The 20,676-nt window shown below is 39.6% G+C and overlaps 2 protein-coding genes across 2 annotated transcripts in view; one reads left to right on the top strand and one right to left on the bottom strand.

The window, feature by feature from the left end:
• The window catches only part of LOC115633095 (phosphatidylinositol 4-kinase beta), a 69,629-nt gene extending 49,262 nt beyond the window's left edge, over positions 1 to 20,367 (bottom strand). Inside the window, exon 1 of the mRNA XM_030530475.1 lies at positions 19,413 to 20,367. The gene's annotated coding sequence lies outside the window, so the exon portion shown is untranslated. The remainder of the gene's footprint in view (positions 1 to 19,412) is intronic.
• LOC115633096 lies at positions 9,697 to 10,253 on the top strand. The gene is made up of 2 exons (XM_030530477.1): positions 9,697 to 9,974; positions 10,031 to 10,253. Exons 1-2 carry the CDS (start codon positions 9,786 to 9,788, stop codon positions 10,163 to 10,165), a joined length of 324 nt encoding a protein of 107 aa, XP_030386337.1. The 5' UTR covers positions 9,697 to 9,785; the 3' UTR covers positions 10,166 to 10,253.
• Positions 20,368 to 20,676: the final 309 nt, after the last annotated feature.

Below are 20,676 nucleotides of genomic sequence, written 5' to 3'. Positions count from 1 at the left end.
ATGATGATGAGCCCGTCGTCGACGCTGACTGCGACATGCTCAGTTGGCGCATCAAATTTCACTTTGAAATGCGCCGAGTCGTAGCGAATTATATACATACATACAAATGTACATACATACATAGATACATAGGTGCGTATCTATGACAGTCTGAGCTTGCAGGTGGGCTTAAGTGAGGGCCCTAGTTAGGCCATCAAAGAGAAAAGTCTCAATGTTCCAATTTGATAAATGATTGCAACTTGAAACGTTTCAGTCCCCATGTATGCCATGCATATCTCAAGAGGCCCCAAAAGAGTATTTAATAAATTTTGACATTATTACGATTTGAAGATGCGCAATGAAAAATGATTTATATTTTCAATTTGGCTCGCATTGCGTGTTTGTCTGCAGCTCGGCCCAACTGATTACTATAGGGCCAAGCTTGGGGGGCATGCAGGCAATCACGTCTAACTTTCGTGGCCTACACGAGCAGTAGCAGCGATAAAACGTAACAATCTCTGTTACCAATTCAGCAATCAACCGCAGCAGCCACAAGAAAAGCCACTGTTAGTAGCTCGGGCCGCGGCTGAAATTTTACATTTGCAGCATCGTTAAAAACCGCAAGAAAAAGGTAGCAAAAAAGTTTCAAAGATATCGCATGCATACTTCGTATCTACACAGTAACAGATACAAAACGTACTCAGAGATACGACGCGAAGCGCGAGCAGAATTCTACGTAACTGGTAGTTCGTCTCTCTGTGTGTGTCTGTGATTGTGTGCTGCTGGTTGTACAATATCAAGGTTAACTAGATACTTTACTTACATACAAACATATAGTATGTGTGTATGTTTGTATATATGTATGTATGTATCTGGCGGTTGGCATAAATCAAGTTGAATAACTTTTCAATAACAAAGAGCGTCTAATGACGACAGAGTCGGCACAGGCAAGGCGCCGGGCAAGTGCCCTAAGCATACAGACATACATACACGTATATTAGTGTGTGTATGTGAGATATATGTGTGTGTGTAATGGGCGCAATTCGCCCAGCACGTGTTGGAAGAGCGGGCAGAAGCAAAGAGGCACTCTACCGTTCCCCCCATCAGCTGGCCATCGCACATTTGTCAATGCCAAGAGCAGCAGCAAAGCTTAGCGATAGAAGGGAGAGGGACGGAGCGAGAATGGATGATATACAAGTATGTATGTATGCAGATGTGTGTGAGGATATTTCTTGGCCAGACTTAACAGCTCTGATCACAACTAGCTAATATTGCTGGCTGAACATGTCTCAAAGATGCAGCTACTCGTAGCTATCTACCGCGTCAGCCACTTGGCGACGACAGCCAAATTGTAATTTAAACTTGCATTGTTTGTTAATAGACAGACAGACAGACAGACAGACAACAATGAAACATGCAAGTCATGAATAGAATATGCATGTAAATATGAGATACCGTTTCATTTCGTTTCGTATCGCTTCGTTTGTATGCAAGTGTAAAATACTTCCTGTTCTCCTGCACCCCGGATGACACCCAAGCATTTATGCATTTCTAGATAATTTAATGTTTCCGCTTTGATCGTCAGAAGCTGCATTATTGTAGGCAGCAGTCATAGAATAGCTGTCATAATCATGAGAATAACGCAAACACTATACATAGTTTAGGCGGCAAACTGTTTGGAAACTGTTTATGGAAACTCCACTCGTTGCCAGTTACTCTAAGCGCTAACTAATCATTGGCCATTGGCTGGCTGGCTGGCTGGCTGGCTGGCTGGATGCCTGCCAATCGACAATCGTGGCACTGGCAATTAGCAATTAGTTGTACATCATCACGGAGCAGGGGCCCGATTAGTCAGGCATTTAAACACATCAACTTTGACTCGATGCAGTATTACCCGCCACTAGAGTTCAAGTGCGTCCACAGTCTAGCACACCTTTTATTTGTACGTGCAAGGTGAACAACAATCCCACGTGCAGCCAACTATTCCAAGCCGACTTGGAATACGACTTTTGGTCAAGTTAGCAGAGCAAGTGCATAATAAATTGCGCTACTTTTGGCAGCAGTCTCGCAGTTGTCTGATATGGACACATTGTCAGCATTCAAATTCCATCTCAACCACTTGTCTGTCACAATTTAGCAGCTCTCGAGCTACAGCTGAGATTTGGCACGGCTCTCAGGCAACCATAAATTATCTAAATTAGTTGCCACACAATGCCCATTCAGCCCCAGCCTCAGTCAACAGGCATTCAATTGAAATAAATGCTTTTATCTAATCTAAAGATACTACAACAATAGAATAGCGCACAACGCTCGTACGTAAGCAAGCGGAGCAAGAACAATTAAATAACTTGATAAAGTTGCGGAATGTTAAGTACCGAGTGCTAAAAAAAAGTGCCAGCGCACAATTGCAATACAACTTTTATATCTGGTTGCCCCCAAATAACATGTACTTTGGGCTTCTAATTTAGTGCGAAATAAAAATGCAGTTGGTAGCTATGAGAGCGTACGATCATAATAAACACATATATACTCGTAGTTTATATCAGTAACTAAGTACATTTAAGCAGCGTTAGTAACATTGATTTGTTGATTTTGCTCTCTTTCGTATCAACTAACTATTATTTACTTACACCTAAAATGATTACTATTTCAAATGGCAATCCTTCGAACACCAAGTAGTTCCCTCAGACATCCCTGCAGTACTGACGCTTGGAGTCCAAAAATTGCACGCTCACCAGAGTTCACCACTTGAATTAAAGTGCATTAAAATTTGTTAAGATAAGTACAATGGTCGAGTCGTCATTTTCCCGAATATGACAGAGATTATTAATTATTATATAATATATTTTATTATATTTTCAACAGAAGTCGACAACTCGGTATGTAGATGATTTGACCTTTCGGTCGAAAGCACAATGACTTGAAAACATTTCTGATATTTAAGAGAAGGTGTACATCGGATGAAAGGGGGTTGGCGAATCCGCCGGCATGGGGTCTATTATTGCGAGAACACGATATTCTGTTTAGAAGTGTAATTAAACTAATTATGAATTAGGAATTTTGTGTTGATAATATCAACATTTTCAGAAAATTTCCAATTTTGTTTCTCCGAATTCGAATGCTATCCATTTACAAATCATAATCATTTTATGTAGATAGCCATATTTGTCTCAAAATAGATCAGAGCTGAGGCTGAGGGTGCCCGCATGACGACATTGCTCACAAACACAATTAATTCTTTTTTCAATTAATGGCCATGTGTGTGAACAAGTGCCCGCATTATTTGCATCTGCAACGCCATCACCATTGACATCAACGCCTAAGGCTGAGTGGCAGCCACGAAATGTGCTCAAGTGCAACAATTTCACAGAGCAATCAAATCTGTGGAGAATATTTCTAATTAGACAATTGCGTACTCAACAGACAGTCTTTTATGGCATTCCAACAAATTGCACAATGCGGAAAATTATAATAATAAAAGTAAATTCAATATTTATGCATATTTGCGTAAAGTGGGGGAAAACAAGCTTCACAAATTGCAATGCTGAGAGCGTACGCCCCTTTTCGAATACCACGCCCATATCAGCGAGCACGCGTGCCTCAATTTGAGTGTCAATCGCCCCGTTGGAATGCTGAAAACATGCCAAGCATTTATGAAGACATCCAACTTGGACTTTGGCTGGGACTCCGGCAGGGGTCGGGGCCTGGGCAGCTCATTGTTGTGACATGCATCGCCGTCAGACAGTTGTCATTCATCAGTCAGACGAGCAGACAATGGCGCAGCAGTATTGCAATGGTGGATAAGTTGCTACTGTCTGCCACTGTTTTCAGCCGTTGCGGCATGGCATAGTGGAGCCATCCAGCGGATTGCCAGACTTCGCCAGCGACATTGGATGGATTCGAGGGCGCGAGCGTGGGCGTGAACGCGCAGACAACGGTTTAACAAATTAAACGAACTGCTCGTTATGGCAGCAATGGGGATGGAATGGCCAATGATTAAGTGCTATTGAGTCTGCTGGCAAGCTGAAAGGTCAATAACGTCATCTTTAACGTTTGCCAGAAATCATCATCATCTATCTATTCAAGCATTTCATAAATAAAAGTACTATTGCAAGTAAACATAAATTTAGCACAAATCACTCGAGAGATTAAGTCGATTATAAAAAATGAAGCCTGATGTCGATAACTATGAAACTATCGATGCTATCCCACAATAACCACTGAGATGAACTGCAAAGCTTTCTGTTTTCCTCGCACTAACAGCTTTCCTTCTGTTTCTTTTCAATGAAAAATTGTTTGTTTTTTTTTAAAGAAATTGTAACATTTTTATATAACCTTCTGAAACTAATTGTCCAAACAATTTCAACATCACTTGGATGTTCAGCATTTTGTGAAAGTGCGTGTATTAATCCAAAGCTAGACTTTTTCAGTTGCTGGTTTCATCACCGCGCACTCTAAGATCTTCATTAAGGTTTTCCCACGCATTCAAAGTAGCTTCACAGAAACGTAAACGCCTCTAAGTCAGGCACAAACTAATTCCGATGAGCCTCGAAACAAACTGCAAGTGCATCTTACAAAAGCTTCGAGCAACATACATTTTCACTCTACAGCTTGCATGGCTAAGACTCAATTAGTGAGCCGCTGAGCAGCCGAGCAGGTGGACAGGTAAGGCAGCAGACAATGGACGGCAGTTACACCTGCAACAGACGCCACTGGCAATCGACGTCTTTCATCTGTTTTTGACGTCGCCCGTCTTCAGTGTTCGTTTGGTGTTCCGTCTTCAGGTTTTCGGTATTTGGGCGAGCATTTAGTTATGAGGCGAAAGTTATGTTACACAATTAGATGGCAGAGCTTTCCCATATATAGTATAGCATATCGTTGTTTTTGTTGAGGTTGCTGCCTCGAGCGCATCTTCATTTTCCTTATTTGTGCTCTTTTGTTGTTCACTTCCCCCTTCCTACTGTGCAGTCAGTAAAATTTCAATTTCTTACATAAATATTTGCTTTAATTAAAATTTGAAAAGTTCAACGCTTTGCACATAAAAACCTATTTGCATGTTTGAAGCTATTTTGTTGCGGTTGCTATTGCTAGAAGATGCCTGCAGACATTTTATTTAAAATACTTTTCGCGCTTAATTAATTTTATTTTATTCACATTTTCATGCATTTTAAAAACAAATAGAAAGAAAAGAAAACACCAATAATAACCATAAAAGAGAAACAATGTGTTCACCTTTGGCTATAATTGATTGTAAAAATTTCGTTTAATTGAAGATATTAACTCTGGCGATTTCCGCTTCTTCAGAAAAGTGAAATTTACGCGCTCTGAACTGAAAGTTCTGGCAGCGCAATCAAAGTTAATTTTTATTGAGCCTTTTTATTAATGTTTATTCAGATTAAGATAATCAAATTGCCCCAACTTGAGGTTATAGTTGTTGTACAAACCATTCTGCAATCGTGTGTTGTAAAAGAAACTTCATCGCATTACAAAAAGTTAGCTCACCTGCAAAGAGAAATGTGAACAGAGGGAGAAAGGTGAGTGAGGAACGGTTTAAAAAATATTGCATGTAAAAAGCGTGACTTTTGCTTTAAAGGTGTGTTTTCTTTGTATGTTTAATTGAGCGTTAAAGATATTGCAAATGCCAAAAAGTTATGCATAATACAGTAATTAAAGAAAAGTAAAATGCATCAAAGACAGAACTTTCTGAAATTTGCTTTCGTTGAAAACTTTTGAGCGCCTTCAAAACTTTGACTTCCCCCGACAAACAATATTTCAATCAAAAGTTTGCAATTTGTTTCAAAAGAGCCGCAAAAAGTTGCTCAACCAAGTCCGAAATGGACAAGAGAAGTGTTTGTTTCTTCATTGAGACTGGCTGGCAATCGCTTTGCGGAACTTTATGTTTTGTTTTCCACATGTGACAATATCTGGAGAAATTACACACCCAAGCAAAATTTCAAATTAAAGAAAGTTCCAAGACACAAAGAGCCAACGACAGAAATTGTATCCATACTTTTATGTGACTTATTTCCTATTGCATTCATAGGAAGCCAAGCAATTTGCGAGTTGACATTGTTTCATTAACCTGTGACGTTGTGACAAAACTCTGCGTACATTCCCTCCGATGATTAGATACCACCTAATAATTTTAATATTTTCTACCAGCAATTTCGCTACTTCATTGATTAATCAACGATACAACCAAATAAGAATTTTAGCATCAAAGCAGAGAATAAAAGGAAACTTAGGACTAATTAATTATCAATAAATATAATTAAAAGAGAAACGAAAATCTGTCCAAGCCCGTGAGGAAAGATTTATTAGTCACTTCGGCAAACTACGAGTATGTATATTCCGAGTCAAAGCAGATACATACACATATCGATGTATATTCTCGCACATTTTCTGTTGAAATATGCGTTGACAAAGTTGCTGAAAACTGGACAGCAAATTGGCGCAAGTTAAACAACTTTGTGATTGATACGCCAACAACAAAGCTGCACTTGTAGCAATCCATTTTCCAAATGACAAACTTTAGGCAAGTGAGGGAGAATGGGACCAGCTGACAATTTGCCAAACCAAACATTGTGGGAAAACGCATACACTCGTACCAACTACGGAGCTTCCACCAAATCAAGTTTATTAGTTGGCTGAACCATCACCACATCAGCAACAACAACAACAACAGCAACAATGCCGGGTCCACAACAACAACTAAACCGTTGGGGACAAAACTTCTCTTGCAGCTATGTATGAACATACACTGTAGTACACTTCAAAAAATTGAATTAAAGAATTTTGAAAATGTAAATATTAGAAATAAAAATAACTTTAGAAAAGAACCCCATTAGCCATTAACTATCCATAAGCGTTTAACTATAACTACTAGCATATTTTAATACTTGTTTTTTATTTAAATCTGGGATAAACAAACACTTGCTTTTTCTAAGTGTATTGGTGTGTTCGTGTTGCTTGCAATTGATATGTCAACATGTTGCAAACGATACAGTTGGCAATGTTGCTGATTGTCTACAGCTTCAAATTTACAGCTAGTGTTTAAGCTGGTTGTTGTGGTTGTTTATTTCTGTGTTTGTTGTTACTTTTGTGCATTTTCAGTTTGCGTTCAATTCACAACTTCGGGTTTATTATTGCTATTGCTACTGCTAGTGTAATGCTGTTTTTGTGCATTGCGCCTAACAATCTCATTTATTGCCAGTTTGGCAAGTTTCTTTTCTTCTTTTTTTAAATTTTTATTTGTTGTAAAATCCACAAAATGACTGCAAATTAATAATGAAAGCGAATGCTGTGAATTCATGTTTCGACTGCTTATGATCAGACACTATTCATATTAACACAAAGGGGCGAGAGAGCGGAAATGCACAACGGATATGCACTTCATCGAAAAGAAAAACACACTCTTATGTAAGTATGTATTCATCACAAAAAATAAAAGACGTCAATTCGTCTGGACTGGCAATATGTGTTAATAATGGCATTATAATTCACTTAAAAGCTGCTTGAAGAAGTCCACAAAAGCTCACAGCTGGGGACCCCTTTCCGAAATATTTCCATAACCACGAATCATAGCTTAAAAGGCATTTAAATTCGAATGAGAAATAAAAACCAAAAATTTGCATATCAATGAAGCAGCGTCGGTCTGGCAAGTTGTTGCTGCTGCTGGGTGCCTAAGAATTAAATTAAATGCAGCAGAAGCAACAGCAACTACATAGAGTATAGATATACTCTACTATATGCATATGTTTGTACATATTTGTACATACAATATTATAAGAAACCGGACGGAAATTGCATTTTCATGGCGCTGTCGTTGCTGCCTTTGACTTGTCGTCGAGTTGGGAAATTACTTGCTTGGGCAGCCTTGCCCCAAAATACCCGCTCGTCGCCGTTCCCCATGCAACTGCGCAGCGTGCGGAAGTGTGCCGCTCAGCTTGCGCGGTGCATTATTTAATGTCTTTTTAATGCCTTCTGTGGCTGAAAATAAATGTAACAAAATTGTAAGCTAACTTATCTAAACTACAAATGACGAGCAACGAAGAGTACAGAGAGATGAAGAGGCTGGTATTTGTTTCATTTACAAAACATATACTCGATAGCACCAAATAGTTGCCCAAGATTTTTGATTTGCGTCTCAGAAGCCGCGCTCACGTGGCTGGCTGGCTGGGCAGACAAAAACAAAATTAAAGTGCTACTCGTAGCTTGCCTTTGTTTGCGCAAAAGTTTAACATACTTATAAAGCGACAGCAAATAAAACTGCCTTATCAGTAGCTCAGAAAGAGCAGACCAGAGTACAACTCACAGAATCGGCGTCGGCGACGCAAAAGTAGCAATAAAAATCAAAATATTTACACATACTATATATGCTATGCTATATATGTTATATATACAGAAAATATTCATAGGCGTAATCGAATGAGAGACGAGCTCTGTTGTCGCCAATGAGGCTGCAGACGAGATGACGGACTGAGATGTAAAGACAAGACACAAACGTTGAGTTTTATACATCAAGTTAAAAAAATCTGCGATGTTTTCATTCGTAGGCGTTCTTTTATTTACGTATACATTATATCTATAGATACACACACATATACATACTCGTAGACACAGAATATCGACTCATGTATAAATGTACTCATATTAATGTGATTTTGTACTGCTGCACAGTTGGCCAAAATACGAACATTTCGAATCGCCTATTCATCAAAAAACCATTATGTAATGGCTACATAAATGATCAGCATTACGAAATGATTCGATATATACATATTTCCTTATAAGCACCTAGGACTTTTGAACCATAACAACTAGGGAACCCAAACTTTCTATGTAGACTTGTACGTATTAGCCAGTCTGAGCAAGTTTCTTACAAACCATATGTTCACACTAAAATGTTGAATTTTTTCAAATTCAAAATTAATATTGATCGAAATAGTAAACTATAGTATAGTAAACTATATCATAAAGCTGTTAAAGGATGGATTGGTTCAACAAAGTTTATTTTAGTTTAGATGCTTTAGAGATTCAACAACTACCAAATTCAAGACAAGTTTATAAATTTCCATGGAATAACAAAAGCTATTAATCTTGTATAATATATTATGAACACAAATTTAAGAATTGAGTTTTTGTGGCACCCCTTGATATTTAATTCATTACTTTCGTCTGCGGGACGCGGAAGTGGAAATACAAAAAGTTGAAACAAAATCTTCACTCATTGCCATACCACCAATGTTTCTGGGCCCACTGTACACATATGTATGTATGTTAGCTTTTCTCAATATGGTGTCGTCTGCGACTCTGAATATCTGAATGGGGCTTGTGAATGCTGTGTGGGGGCATGTAAATGAGTTCTCGGCTTTGTTATGCGCGGAATTTGTACTACCGTGAAATATTTAGTTTGATCTGCTTATGTATTAGGGTTTGGCATAGGTCGCTGTTTGCATAATCAATAATCAGAGAGGCAGGTATTCATTAGGCGTCTGGCATAAAAAGTCGGCAGAACACGTTCATTTAATTTTGATTTCAAAAATACGAGTTAACCGAACCTTAGTAACCACTAATGGGGAAATTTTATTAGCGAATACTGCCATCGAGTCGGCCTTGATGCTGCTCTCTAAAGATCCAAACACAAAACATTCCATAACATCAAATTCATTCGATCATGACACAACAGTTAACACTAATTTTTTCTCTAATAATTTGCAATATACTTAAGAAAAAGTTTCTGACTGTAGTTCTAAAGGTTCTGCAACAACTTTGGCAGTAGCAGTATTTCAGATTCTTGTCGAAAGATGGCAGCGAAATTGCGAGCCCGTGATATATGCGACGATCCTCGCTTGGTCGCCCCACTACCATATTTGAATTTTCTACGCTTTTTCAAGCGCAAGCATCCGCGCTTTGGACTGCGGCGTCTCCTGCAGGAGGCACCCGCTCATTGGGATGCGATGACCGAGGGGCAGAAGCACTTGTTTGAGAAGCAGGTGAGTGGAGGGCATCCACTAATTTGTCATGTATGTATATTCTATTACACCTTCAGCGAATGCTGGGAAGAATTGCACGCGCAAACAAACGTCCGCGCCTGGTGGCTGGAAGAGTACGTCACAGCATCTATAACAGACGACGCCGGCCAAACGCTAACCGCCAGCTGAGAAGGCGCAATCGACGCAAGTGAGGGAACAAAGGCCGGTCACAATAAGTTCACAAAATTATAGTTTTATCGATTACTTATAAAGATTTTGTTTTAATTGACCGCAAAACTATACACTGTTTTTTATCCTTTACACAAAAGTGGGGTTAAAAGTGAGGCTGAAGGCTGATTGAACGATTCGCAAATCAACATTAATATATAAAATATACATAGTTCATATTTATGCGGAAGCTTTTGTAATTTGTTTCATGCTGTCCATAACTATAAAACCCTTTTGAAATTTAATAATTATGCTTGAACTTCAGTACTTCATTTTATATTTATAAATAAATATTTTTTATATACAAGTATGATCGGGATATGTACACTATTACTATTACCCACAATTTCAAATCGGCTATTCTTATTGAACCTGTCATAAAATATTCCAAAATTGGTGATACTAGTGGCACTAGAAGTTGCATAACTTGTCCAAACAAAGCACTATCAGCAGCAGCTCTGTGGATGGGCACGTGTCAACCATTCGAAAGAGAATTTGTTCGAGTCTGGTCAACACTGTACATAATATTCTATAATACACTGCTACTTCTGCTCATGTTTCACACACATTGACACACACATTGACACACACACTGACACATTCGCACACTCTTATCACGCACATTTCAACGCTTCTACAGGCTGTAAGCATTCCCAGTTTCCCCATTTCGAGTGTGTCAGTCAACGATTTTGTTTGCGGCTTCTGTGCTGTCCGGACCGTCGCTTTTGTGGCCATACACTTGCCTCGTTCTTAGCCATAACTGTGACATAAAAGACAACTTGGAACTGTTAAAAGTTTCTTTTTTATTTTTGCTTTACTGCTTCTTAAGTCTTGGCACAATGAACTCACAAAGAAGTGTCCGCAGCTTGCACTTTTCTTTTTGTGCGTCGTCGTTGCCTTCGTCGCCAAAGCGGAAATATTTACATATTTCAGAGTGACCCACTAACTGGCATTAAAAGTAATTAGCATGACATGTAATATGAGCAGCACTAACTGATTCTGACATATACGGGGGTAGTTCAATAACTATTAACGAATGACCTCTTGAGACTAGTGCTCCAGAAATTGCTGGAAAATTATACGATAGGTCTATAACGAGCTCAAATTTCGGTTTGTTTAGAACCTTTCCATTGCAATGCGGGTGAGTTTCTTCACACATATACAAGTAGTACATGATTATATACACTTCGAGAGCGAAAACGCATATTTTTCCTCTAAACCTAAAAAAGAACCACTTTTTCTGAAAAAGATGCACATTTCTGCTTATCTTTAGGGTTTTTTCTTGGATCTCAAGAAAAGTGGAGTTGTATATTCAACTAAAAGGATAGACAAGGTTAAAAATACTAAATAATTAATCCAAAACATCTCTTGTTTTTTTTGAAGTAATCATACAATTTCATTTTTTATTTAATTGTTTTGTAAAGACTTATTGTACCGCCCTCGTAATTCTTCTTGTAATTATGTGCATAGGAACATGAATACTCGTATGCTGGTTATGTAAGTCGAGCCCATCACCAAGTCCGGTGGCCAGCTTTTGGCTTTTGGCTCCTTCTTTGATGTGACTTTATGACTTGGCCATGTCTCTGTTTACGGCTTGTGTAGTATGGCAATAAACTTTGTGGCTTTAAGTTGGAACAACAGCTCTTACTCGTACATGCATGTTTCTAGAATCGTGTGAGAATTGCTTGCCATTAATTTTATGTCAAGTGCTTAGTTTGAGCGGCTTCCTTCTGCCTGTCTCTACGGGGAAATTGAAAACCACACCCAAACTGAAAACTTCCAACTCTCACAACTGTCAGTCGCCAATGGTATTGCCATTTTAAAACATTTGGAGTGACATTTCCATTGTTCGCTATTTCACAGCATTTTCCAAGCGACTAGAGATGGGGCCCTCTTAAAATGGAGTGACAGCAGCTGAGTCGATGCTCCAATACTGCTCGCCTCCTATTTATAAAGTGCCCATCAGCGAAGAGGGGGCACTTCCGTGCTTCGTTTGTCGAAGGCCTCGAAAATGGAGGCAGGCTTTGGGCGCAAACCCGAGTGGGCTTGAGGATACCTGCGGTGCACACTGGACTCTATTTTGTGAAAATCGTCTGTGCGAATGGAGCCAAGAAATATTTAATATTATTTCGGTATTGCTTCTGAACAGCAGAGGTTGAAAGCCCACAGCATCAATCAAAATGGTTATTTGTTTAAAGAGTAATTGAGGTTGAAGCGATTACTGCGGATATGTTTATTACTGGGAATTAAGAAAGGTATTAAGTTTGCAATTTACTTTACTTCGTAGGAGAAATGTCTTGAATACTTGTACAAGTATTGCAGCTGGCTTTAATTGTAGGCTTTTTCCTTCCAACTTACTTATGTAAATAACGTGTCAATGTGCAGAATCACGACTTGCTTAACAAGAGCAGTTTGTAGATAGAGGGGAGGGGAATTTTTAGGTGCATGCGAGACGCGTAGGCTGCGTAGGCGCCAGCGATTGGCAGAAGCAAAAAAATATGCAAACACCTCGCAGCCACTTTCACTTTTCCACGCTTTTTGCGTATGCTGGTCTGCGGCCATTTGCCCAGCTGAGACAGAGGGGACCAACAACAATAACAGTAACAGCAACAGCAACAACAATAGCAGGTGAAGCACTCACTTCCGGCCCTAAACTGGTAACTGTCGACTGTCGACTGCCGACTGTCAACTGTCGCCTGTGCGTCTCCCATTTGAATATTTAATGATTATTTTGGCGCTGTTGCAGGTTTGTTTGCAAATAACTTTGACCTTTTCTTCGTTTTCATTGTCTTCTCGACATCTTCTCTACTAATGCCAATAATCGTTCAACATTTACTTTTCGGCTTTGCGGCGTTTCTGCCTGTTTGTATTTTATGTTTTATGCATAAAATTAGTAAACACAGATCAGACTTGTTTTGGTTGCGTCATCGGAACGAGGAGAGAATTGTCGAAGAGGAACAAATAGAGAGTCGCTTCAACAAATTGCGCGACAGAGCAAAGCAATTCTCAATTACATAGGACCCAAGACCCAAAACAATAGAGTTGTTGTCCAAGCTGTGTAACCAAAACTTTTTAAACAAAGCCAAACGTCTTTGACAAAATCGCTTGCGTATCTGGAAGCCACTTTTGTTGTGGTAGGGGTGTGGGGAGCCTCTTGTGGCATTAGTTTCAATTGCGCGCATTTAAGCAAACTTAATGTGGCCAACAAAGAGGGAAAAATATGCCCTAGAGCGCGGGCGTTGCGCTTTGAATAGATTGGACTGATTTTTTCATGTTTCAGTTTTGTTCTCTGCTTGTTTCATGCTTGTCGCTCTTCCCACAATTTGGACAATTTGGTCAAGACAATGGCTCGGGTAGTTGTGTGGGCCGACGTCGTTTGTCGCTGGCATTTTGATCACAACTTAAAGGCGGACATTTCTGGCATCATGTTCTTCTTCTTGGGCCCCCGAGTGCGTCTTATTAAACGAGTAAAAAAATACTTTAAAACTCTAATCTGCATAATTTTATCGCTTTTGGCGCGCTCACAAGTCGTCATAAACAATGTTTTTCTTTCTTTTTCCTTTTTATTCACATCTTCCAATTTTGCGTACGGCATGAAAATGAAAATGCTCCGTCGTTGACGCTTGAGCACAAAAATTGTGTCAACGTTGGCCCCGTCGCGATGGAGCATTTTTCAGCTTGTCCCAGTTTAACCGACCCGTGAACAGAGAGCAATAAAATTCTACAAGATACTGTTCCCAACAAAAGCAAGCCACTCTCCTCCACAGCGCAACGGCGGCCACTTGCTTATGCCTGAAGTTGGGGTCGGGTTGGAGGTTAGGGCTTGCCTCTGTTCTAAGATGCGTCGCAGCTGCTGACAACAAAAATGCTAATGAAGTTATTTAGAACAGTCCCCCAAAACCTCCTCTTCATCGCAAACATGCACACACGTATCGGTGCTGTTTTGTGAGCTTCCTTGCAACAGGAAATTGCTGAGAACTACAAATACACTCTTCATGCTCACGTTCGCTTCTTGTTGTCGTTGTCGTTGTTATTGTTTGACTTGTATATATTTATATTAAAATGAGCAAAGTATTTAGCTGGGACGTTGGGGCGCGATATTTGCCTGCAGTTTCTGAACAAAAGCGCAAACGTTCCGTTGCAAATCGTAATAGTATATTGAAAATGTTTTGAGAACATTGCAGGAAATGCTTGCTTAACACACAGAATAACTCGCAGGTGTTTTAAGTAGGTTGGAAAGGTTTACTGAGAAGTCAGAATGTATTTAACAGACAGAAAAAAGCGTGTCAGACAAGCATGATGAGATAATTTAATATACAATACATAGTTATGCCTGTCTGTATAAACATCAAAGCCTTATGAAGCAAAGGAGTGGGGTCATCGACATCTATTTTCAACTGAGGGTCGATGCACAATTTGATTTTAACACACTTTTTTAATTTCCAGTGCAGACAAGATTTTGAGAATAGATTTCATAGAATAATTTGATTGAAAAGCGAAATACCAGTTATATGCTTTCAATTCACTGAGCCACTGCATAATAATAATTCCTATTTCTTCGCATTCTGCTTTAAAATTGAGATTTTCAAACTCGTTTAAGCTTATTTATTTTACTGTAAGTTTTGAACATTTTCGCGTTACTTGAACTGGGGGTTGGGATTAGACCTGCAGCTGACGGTAGTCGAGATTTGTCAATGTTCGCTGCTTGCCTGCAGACGGCAGTCTATCAAGAAAGTGATTTAAAAGTTTGTCGTATTTCATTAGCACTGAGAAGTTTAATAATAAATATCTAATGGCTGCCACACTTATTTGTGCTGGTGTTTGAAGCTGGCTGAAGCTTTCATAATCTAATTGAAAACTTTGACTGTCTGGCGGGTGTAGAGCGCATTTGCAAGCAGCACCGATTTCTCAGCTTCGGATTTCCCGATGTAATTACCAGCAGCATTACTTCTGCATAGGGAGACACGACAGATATGCTGCCAATAAATGGTTTATCAATTTTAATTTCCGCCTCGCCTGCCTGCAAAGTGAATGGTAAAATTGGCAACCGTTTAAAAATAGAGGCTCTGAAAATGCTGAAACTGGTATTAGTTTTCGAAACAACTTTTGCCATCGACAGCGTCGACTAGCGCCGGACAATCGCCAATCAACATCGGCATAATAGACTCTTTCCTATGAACAGCAACAGCAGCAGCCGAAAGCGAAGCCACTCGTCGCTGTTGATGCTTAAGCCATTGTCGGAAATTATTAGTTAAAATTCCAAACTGGTTCACTTTAGTGGCCTTTGGGATTTGGCAATAAAATAAACGCAATTTCCCTGTGTTAGCCGCATGCCAGTTGGTTGTCTGTCCAACTAAAGCGCATGCAATATATATATACATGTATATATAGTATATATGTATATTATGTATTTGTTACACATTTTGGTCATTTTGCAAGCAGGTAGCGCGAGCGATGGGACATTTTTTAGTGCTTATGTCATTTAATGGCAGACCGCGGCAAGCGTAATGACAGTTTAATTACCGAAAACAGCAGCAACAGCAACAACATCGACAACAATAAAACTGACGTCTGTCCTCCGTCTGCACAGTCTTAAAAAATGTTTGATCACTCACGCAGGCTCTCCAGTGCCGTCAACGACTTAAACGGTTTCGCAATTAAGTTGAAATGCAATTAAAAACAGTAGAGAAGAGAAAAACGAGAGCCAAAGCGTGTTTGGTTGCATTCGATTCATTTCCGTGCCGGGCCGAGCTGTGACATAATTTAATATGCCACAACAAATTATAATGAAATGTATAACGTTTTCAATAAAATGCATCGCAAAAAAACAATCTACAAAGCCTCTCTGTGAATTTATTAAATGTTCTGAGAATAATTGAAAAGGCGTAGAAATAACACTGCAAATCTATTTTTATAATCAAGTTTAAAATACAGCACTCTTTCGCGCAAAAATTAACTTAAGGATCGGTCCGACTTTATTTGCCAATATACCAACATTATGAAAACCATTCATAAAGGCACACTATTAAACATATAAAAAACATTTAAAAATCTATACTGAAGCGACTGCATCTTCATCCAAAATGGCCATCATGATAATGTTAAAGATTAAAGGGATAAAAGATCTTTTACATAAAGAAATATAAAATATTAAAGTCAATTAATCATGTGTCTAGCTGCTTCTGAATTCGCCGATTGCTTAGCTCTCAAGCTAAATTATACAAAGAGGCAAGTGGGTAGGCACTGCTTGGTGAATCACTGCCTTCTGAAAGGCATAGAACAAACTAGGTATTAGAAGATGTATTGATAGATATTGATCAATTTTTGGATTGACATTCCCCATTCGTCAAACTATAATCAAAACTTTCCTCGTTTGGCCTAACTTATCTCACGTTCTACCATCTGCTAATGGCCGATGTATGAATTCATATTATGATTCATGATATTCAGACTGAGCTGACAGCTGTTACTATAATTGATTCTGTTTCGAGAGGTAACAACAATTATCAATTTACCGAGTTAGCACCCACGAAATGCTAACAAAGATATACGTTTTAGAACTTGGGTGTTTTCTACGAATTCATACATAAGAAAACGAAATAACGATCTTGCTAAAAAAAACCATAAGTGCTAATGTTTAAAGCGCGAATTCTTAATAAAAATCATTAGGCAACAGAACGTGTATGACATTAAAAAAAGAGAAGAAAAACAAACTGAAAGAAGCAAAATTAGCGTGAATTCCAAAACGAAACCGAAAAGCGTGAAGCGTGCTTCCAAAATTACAGTTGAAACCAAAACAGAGCGAAGAGGCACAAGTGAAGCTCAGCTCTTGCGAATAGTGAAAAGAATTTTGCGGTATTTTACTTCTAGCTCTTTGATTCTTTACTTTACAACAATCACAGAAACAGACACATACTCACATACTGTTCTCTAAAGAGTTCACTGACATGCCCGCGTTTTTTGGGCTGACACCGCAACTAAGACATTACGTTAAATGCACTCGAAGTTTTGCATAACTGTCTGTGTTCAAGCCGTAAACAAATAAGTGTGAATTTTTAATGGCGAAAGCGTTTTGCATGTCAATGGACTTTGGCCAAAGGCTCATCAGCAGTTGTGACGCCCATGGGGCAAAAAGTACTTAATGAAACTTTTCACTTTCACGTGTTAGACACGTGTGAAAAACCACGGGAGTGTGTAAGAAAAAAACAAGCCCTGCATAGGCAATAAATCATTTGATTTGATTTGAAGGGAAACCAAAATGCACTGCAGCTGTAGTATGGAAGTCAATGCACGCTTATCAAGCATAGGAGGGTGCTCTCTAATGCCAGACCCCGACGAAGTTGATAAACACGGTCAATGGCTGACGTTACCACTACGAACGAGTCCGGGAATGATTGGAATGAGGAGAAGCCAGCTAGCCAGCGAGCCAGCCCAATGACAGACAGGCCTAAATGTCTCCCTAAATGTTAGACTTCCGCGTGTGTAGTCTTGCTGTCCGGATCGGGGCACATGCCAACTCAATTTGTCAAGCGGCCGGCAGATACTTGTTCCGTCGTTTCGGCTTGTTTATTTATTTTGGCCATGTCTAGGCCAACTAATTGTTGCAGTCGGAGTCAGAGTCCGCCAGAGGCACGTTAGAACGACACGATAGCCCACACTCTCGGTCGCTCCTAATTGGGTTTCTTGTTATTTGATAGAAATCTACAAGATACAATTTATTTTAATTTCTCTGCTTGCAGGGCTTGCGGCCATTCTGAACATCAGCGGGCGGCCCGAAAGCAGAGACAATTGCCTTTTCTATAAAGTAAATATACAATAAATGCCACGATAACATTAGACACGAAAAAGGGCAACGACTACAACAACAACAACACAGCAACGAAAATAAAAGCTAAGGCCGCACCACAGTATTCACTTCCAAATTATCTGCTCGCGCTGACCACGACACAGAAGTCAAGGTGTCAAGTCCAAGTCCGAATGCTAATCAAATTTTCGAGTCAAACTAATCATTTTAGTGAAGTAGAAGAGAGAGCGAAGAACACGACGAAGAGACCGAAACAAAGCGACCGCCGACGCCGTCTTTGCTGCTGGGCTATTTGGGTCACAAGCCCCGACCCCGACCCCAGTTCTAGTCCCAGCCCGGGCCCAAGTCAAGAGGAAGTTGGATTGGATCTGTATGCACTTTTTCGTTGTGGCCATTGTCTGTGGGCCCGACTAAGCCTATTAACTCTCTTTGTATTATTTATGTGACGTTTCGTTTGTGCCCGAAACCGTCCTGAGCGAAGATTTATTGTGCATACCGCGAGCGAGCGATTCTGGAGGATTCAATTAAATGCACCCATTGTTCTTCCCGTGAAATGAGGCAACAATGCATTTGAATGCATTCTGAGCAGGAAAAAGAGGTATCAACATAAGGCATATGTATGTAGATGGATCGAATTGATTTCATTGCAGTCGATTAGACAGTAATTCTAACACACTAAAATGTTTTGTCTACAACCGAATTAAAACCAAAACACTAGCTGAAATCGCCTATCAATCGCTTCCTTATCAACAACCACAACCTTATTCCGAACCAAAATAGCCCCCAAAGATAACAAACAAGTATGCATTCATGCGCCTCTAGACGGAAAGGGTTTGATTCCAAATGCCTAAATGCAACACTGTGGCTCCCCAGCTTTGAACTGGTAGTAGTAGTAGTAGTGAGTAGAGTACTACTAATAGTATATGCAACAAAGTGTGGCAGTGGCATGTAGTAAACCGAGTAGGTAGCATAAAACATAAAAAACAAACGCCAAACGTCCAATGTACAGCCACGGCAACACCAACAAAAGCAACAGAACAAGGGCAAACACGACCGCGACCAACACATAAGGGCGGGCAAAAACGGGATACACAAGAACAACACTACACATACATACTCACACATACATATATACATGCACACACATGCATGCTCAGAGAATAGCGCATAAAAAAATCGAGGCAGTCAAGGTAAACAAAAAAGGAGCGTCCATCGCCTTTTCCAGCAGCAGCATTTCATTTATTTTTTGTTGCTGGTGTTGTTTTTGCTGGTGCCTTGATACCTTTTCCATATAAAACCAGACAACCAGACATTCAGACTACCATACAGGTAAGAAATGTACTAAAAAAAATAACACGTCGCTAGACATGGGCGGATACTTTTGCAAAAAGGGAGTACACTCAAATCGTAGTAGATATAAAACTTACCTTGTGTTGCTTTTGCTTGCCGTTGCAAATATGTAGTTGTTGCTGTTGTTGTGGTTGTTGTTTGTATTCCTGTTGTGTTGGCAGCTTTAATCCAATTCGGTGCAATGTACAGTTAATTGTACATTGATTGTTAAACACACCCGCACATCGGCCACATTTAGCGACAATAATATTGAATATTTGTTGTTGTTATAACACTTTCACTAGTTGTTGTTGCTTTCGTTGCTATTGTTGTAGCATTTGCTATAGAAATCAGCAAAACAACGGCACAAATATTTTTTCTATTATGATTCCCACACAGCAGGTGAAAATCGTGCGGCAACACTTGGACGCCTTTGCCTTTACGCGTAGTTGTTGCTCGCTTTATTGTGCTTTATGAACAGTAAAGTGCAAAATTGGTACAAGTTTTGCTGTTTTTGGATTTTTGTTGCTGCTACTCTTGTTGTTTCACAAGCGACGCAAACACACACACACAGCCGCAAACGGACGTTTGCAAAAAATCTCAATCTCGTTTTGGGTTTCCATGTGTGAGTGCTGTTTGTGGCTGTGTTCCTATTTGCGTGTGTGTGTGCACCGAAAATCACAATTGAACAACACTTGTTTCAATATATTTATATTTATTATGTATGTGTGTTGTGTTTGGCAAATGCTTATTATGCTTGCTTTTCTTTTACACACCCATAGCAATGCTTTATTGCCATTAAATATTTATTTTAATTGACGCGCGCTTTTTGCTCTCTGCCTTTGGCCACAAACGCGACGGTATAAGAACACTCACATACACACTTCCACATGTAGACGCTCACGTAGCTCGACTTTGGAACTAACTACTAACAAGACGATTTAATTGAAAATTGTATGTTATTACAATTCTTGTTCGACACTACTAAAAAATAATCACGATCAACGCACACACGAACGATTGTTTTTTGTTGATTTTCCGCTTATTTTCTTTTATTTATAATTTTCCTGCATTCGACGCGAACAACTTCCGTTGCGACCGCTTAGCTCGACAACAATTTCAAGACAAAGAGTAAAATCCAAAGGCCAGCCATAAAACTCACAAGTTGTGAATGCGCAACAAAACGACAGCTATTGTTCTCTCGCTCACACTGCAGGCAGAGCAACTGAATTTCTCTAGCAGGCTCTCTTGGCAACGCTCTACGGCAACGATTTAAGAGAGCAGTTGGGAGCGGCTTTGTTTATGTGGGCATTTTTAGTGCTAAACGAGTTCGATATGTGGCAACGCGCTGTTGTGCAGCAG

The sequence above is a fragment of the Scaptodrosophila lebanonensis genome, unplaced genomic scaffold, assembly GCF_003285725.1.
Source record: "Scaptodrosophila lebanonensis strain 11010-0011.00,11010-0021.00 unplaced genomic scaffold, SlebRS2 tig00001415-arrow-pilon, whole genome shotgun sequence".
Lineage (NCBI taxonomy): Eukaryota > Metazoa > Arthropoda > Insecta > Diptera > Drosophilidae > Scaptodrosophila > Scaptodrosophila lebanonensis.
This window is presented reverse-complemented; position numbering and strand designations above follow the sequence as displayed.

Excerpts from the sequence above, each read along its gene's own strand:
- LOC115633096 (XM_030530477.1), top strand. The coding sequence starts at position 9,786 with ATGGCAGCGAAATTGCGAGCCCGTGATATATGCGACGATCCTCGCTTG. Across the intron at positions 9,975-10,030 it reads AGCACTTGTTTGAGAAGCAG|CGAATGCTGGGAAGAATTGC; the intron begins GTGAGTGGAGGG and ends TTACACCTTCAG.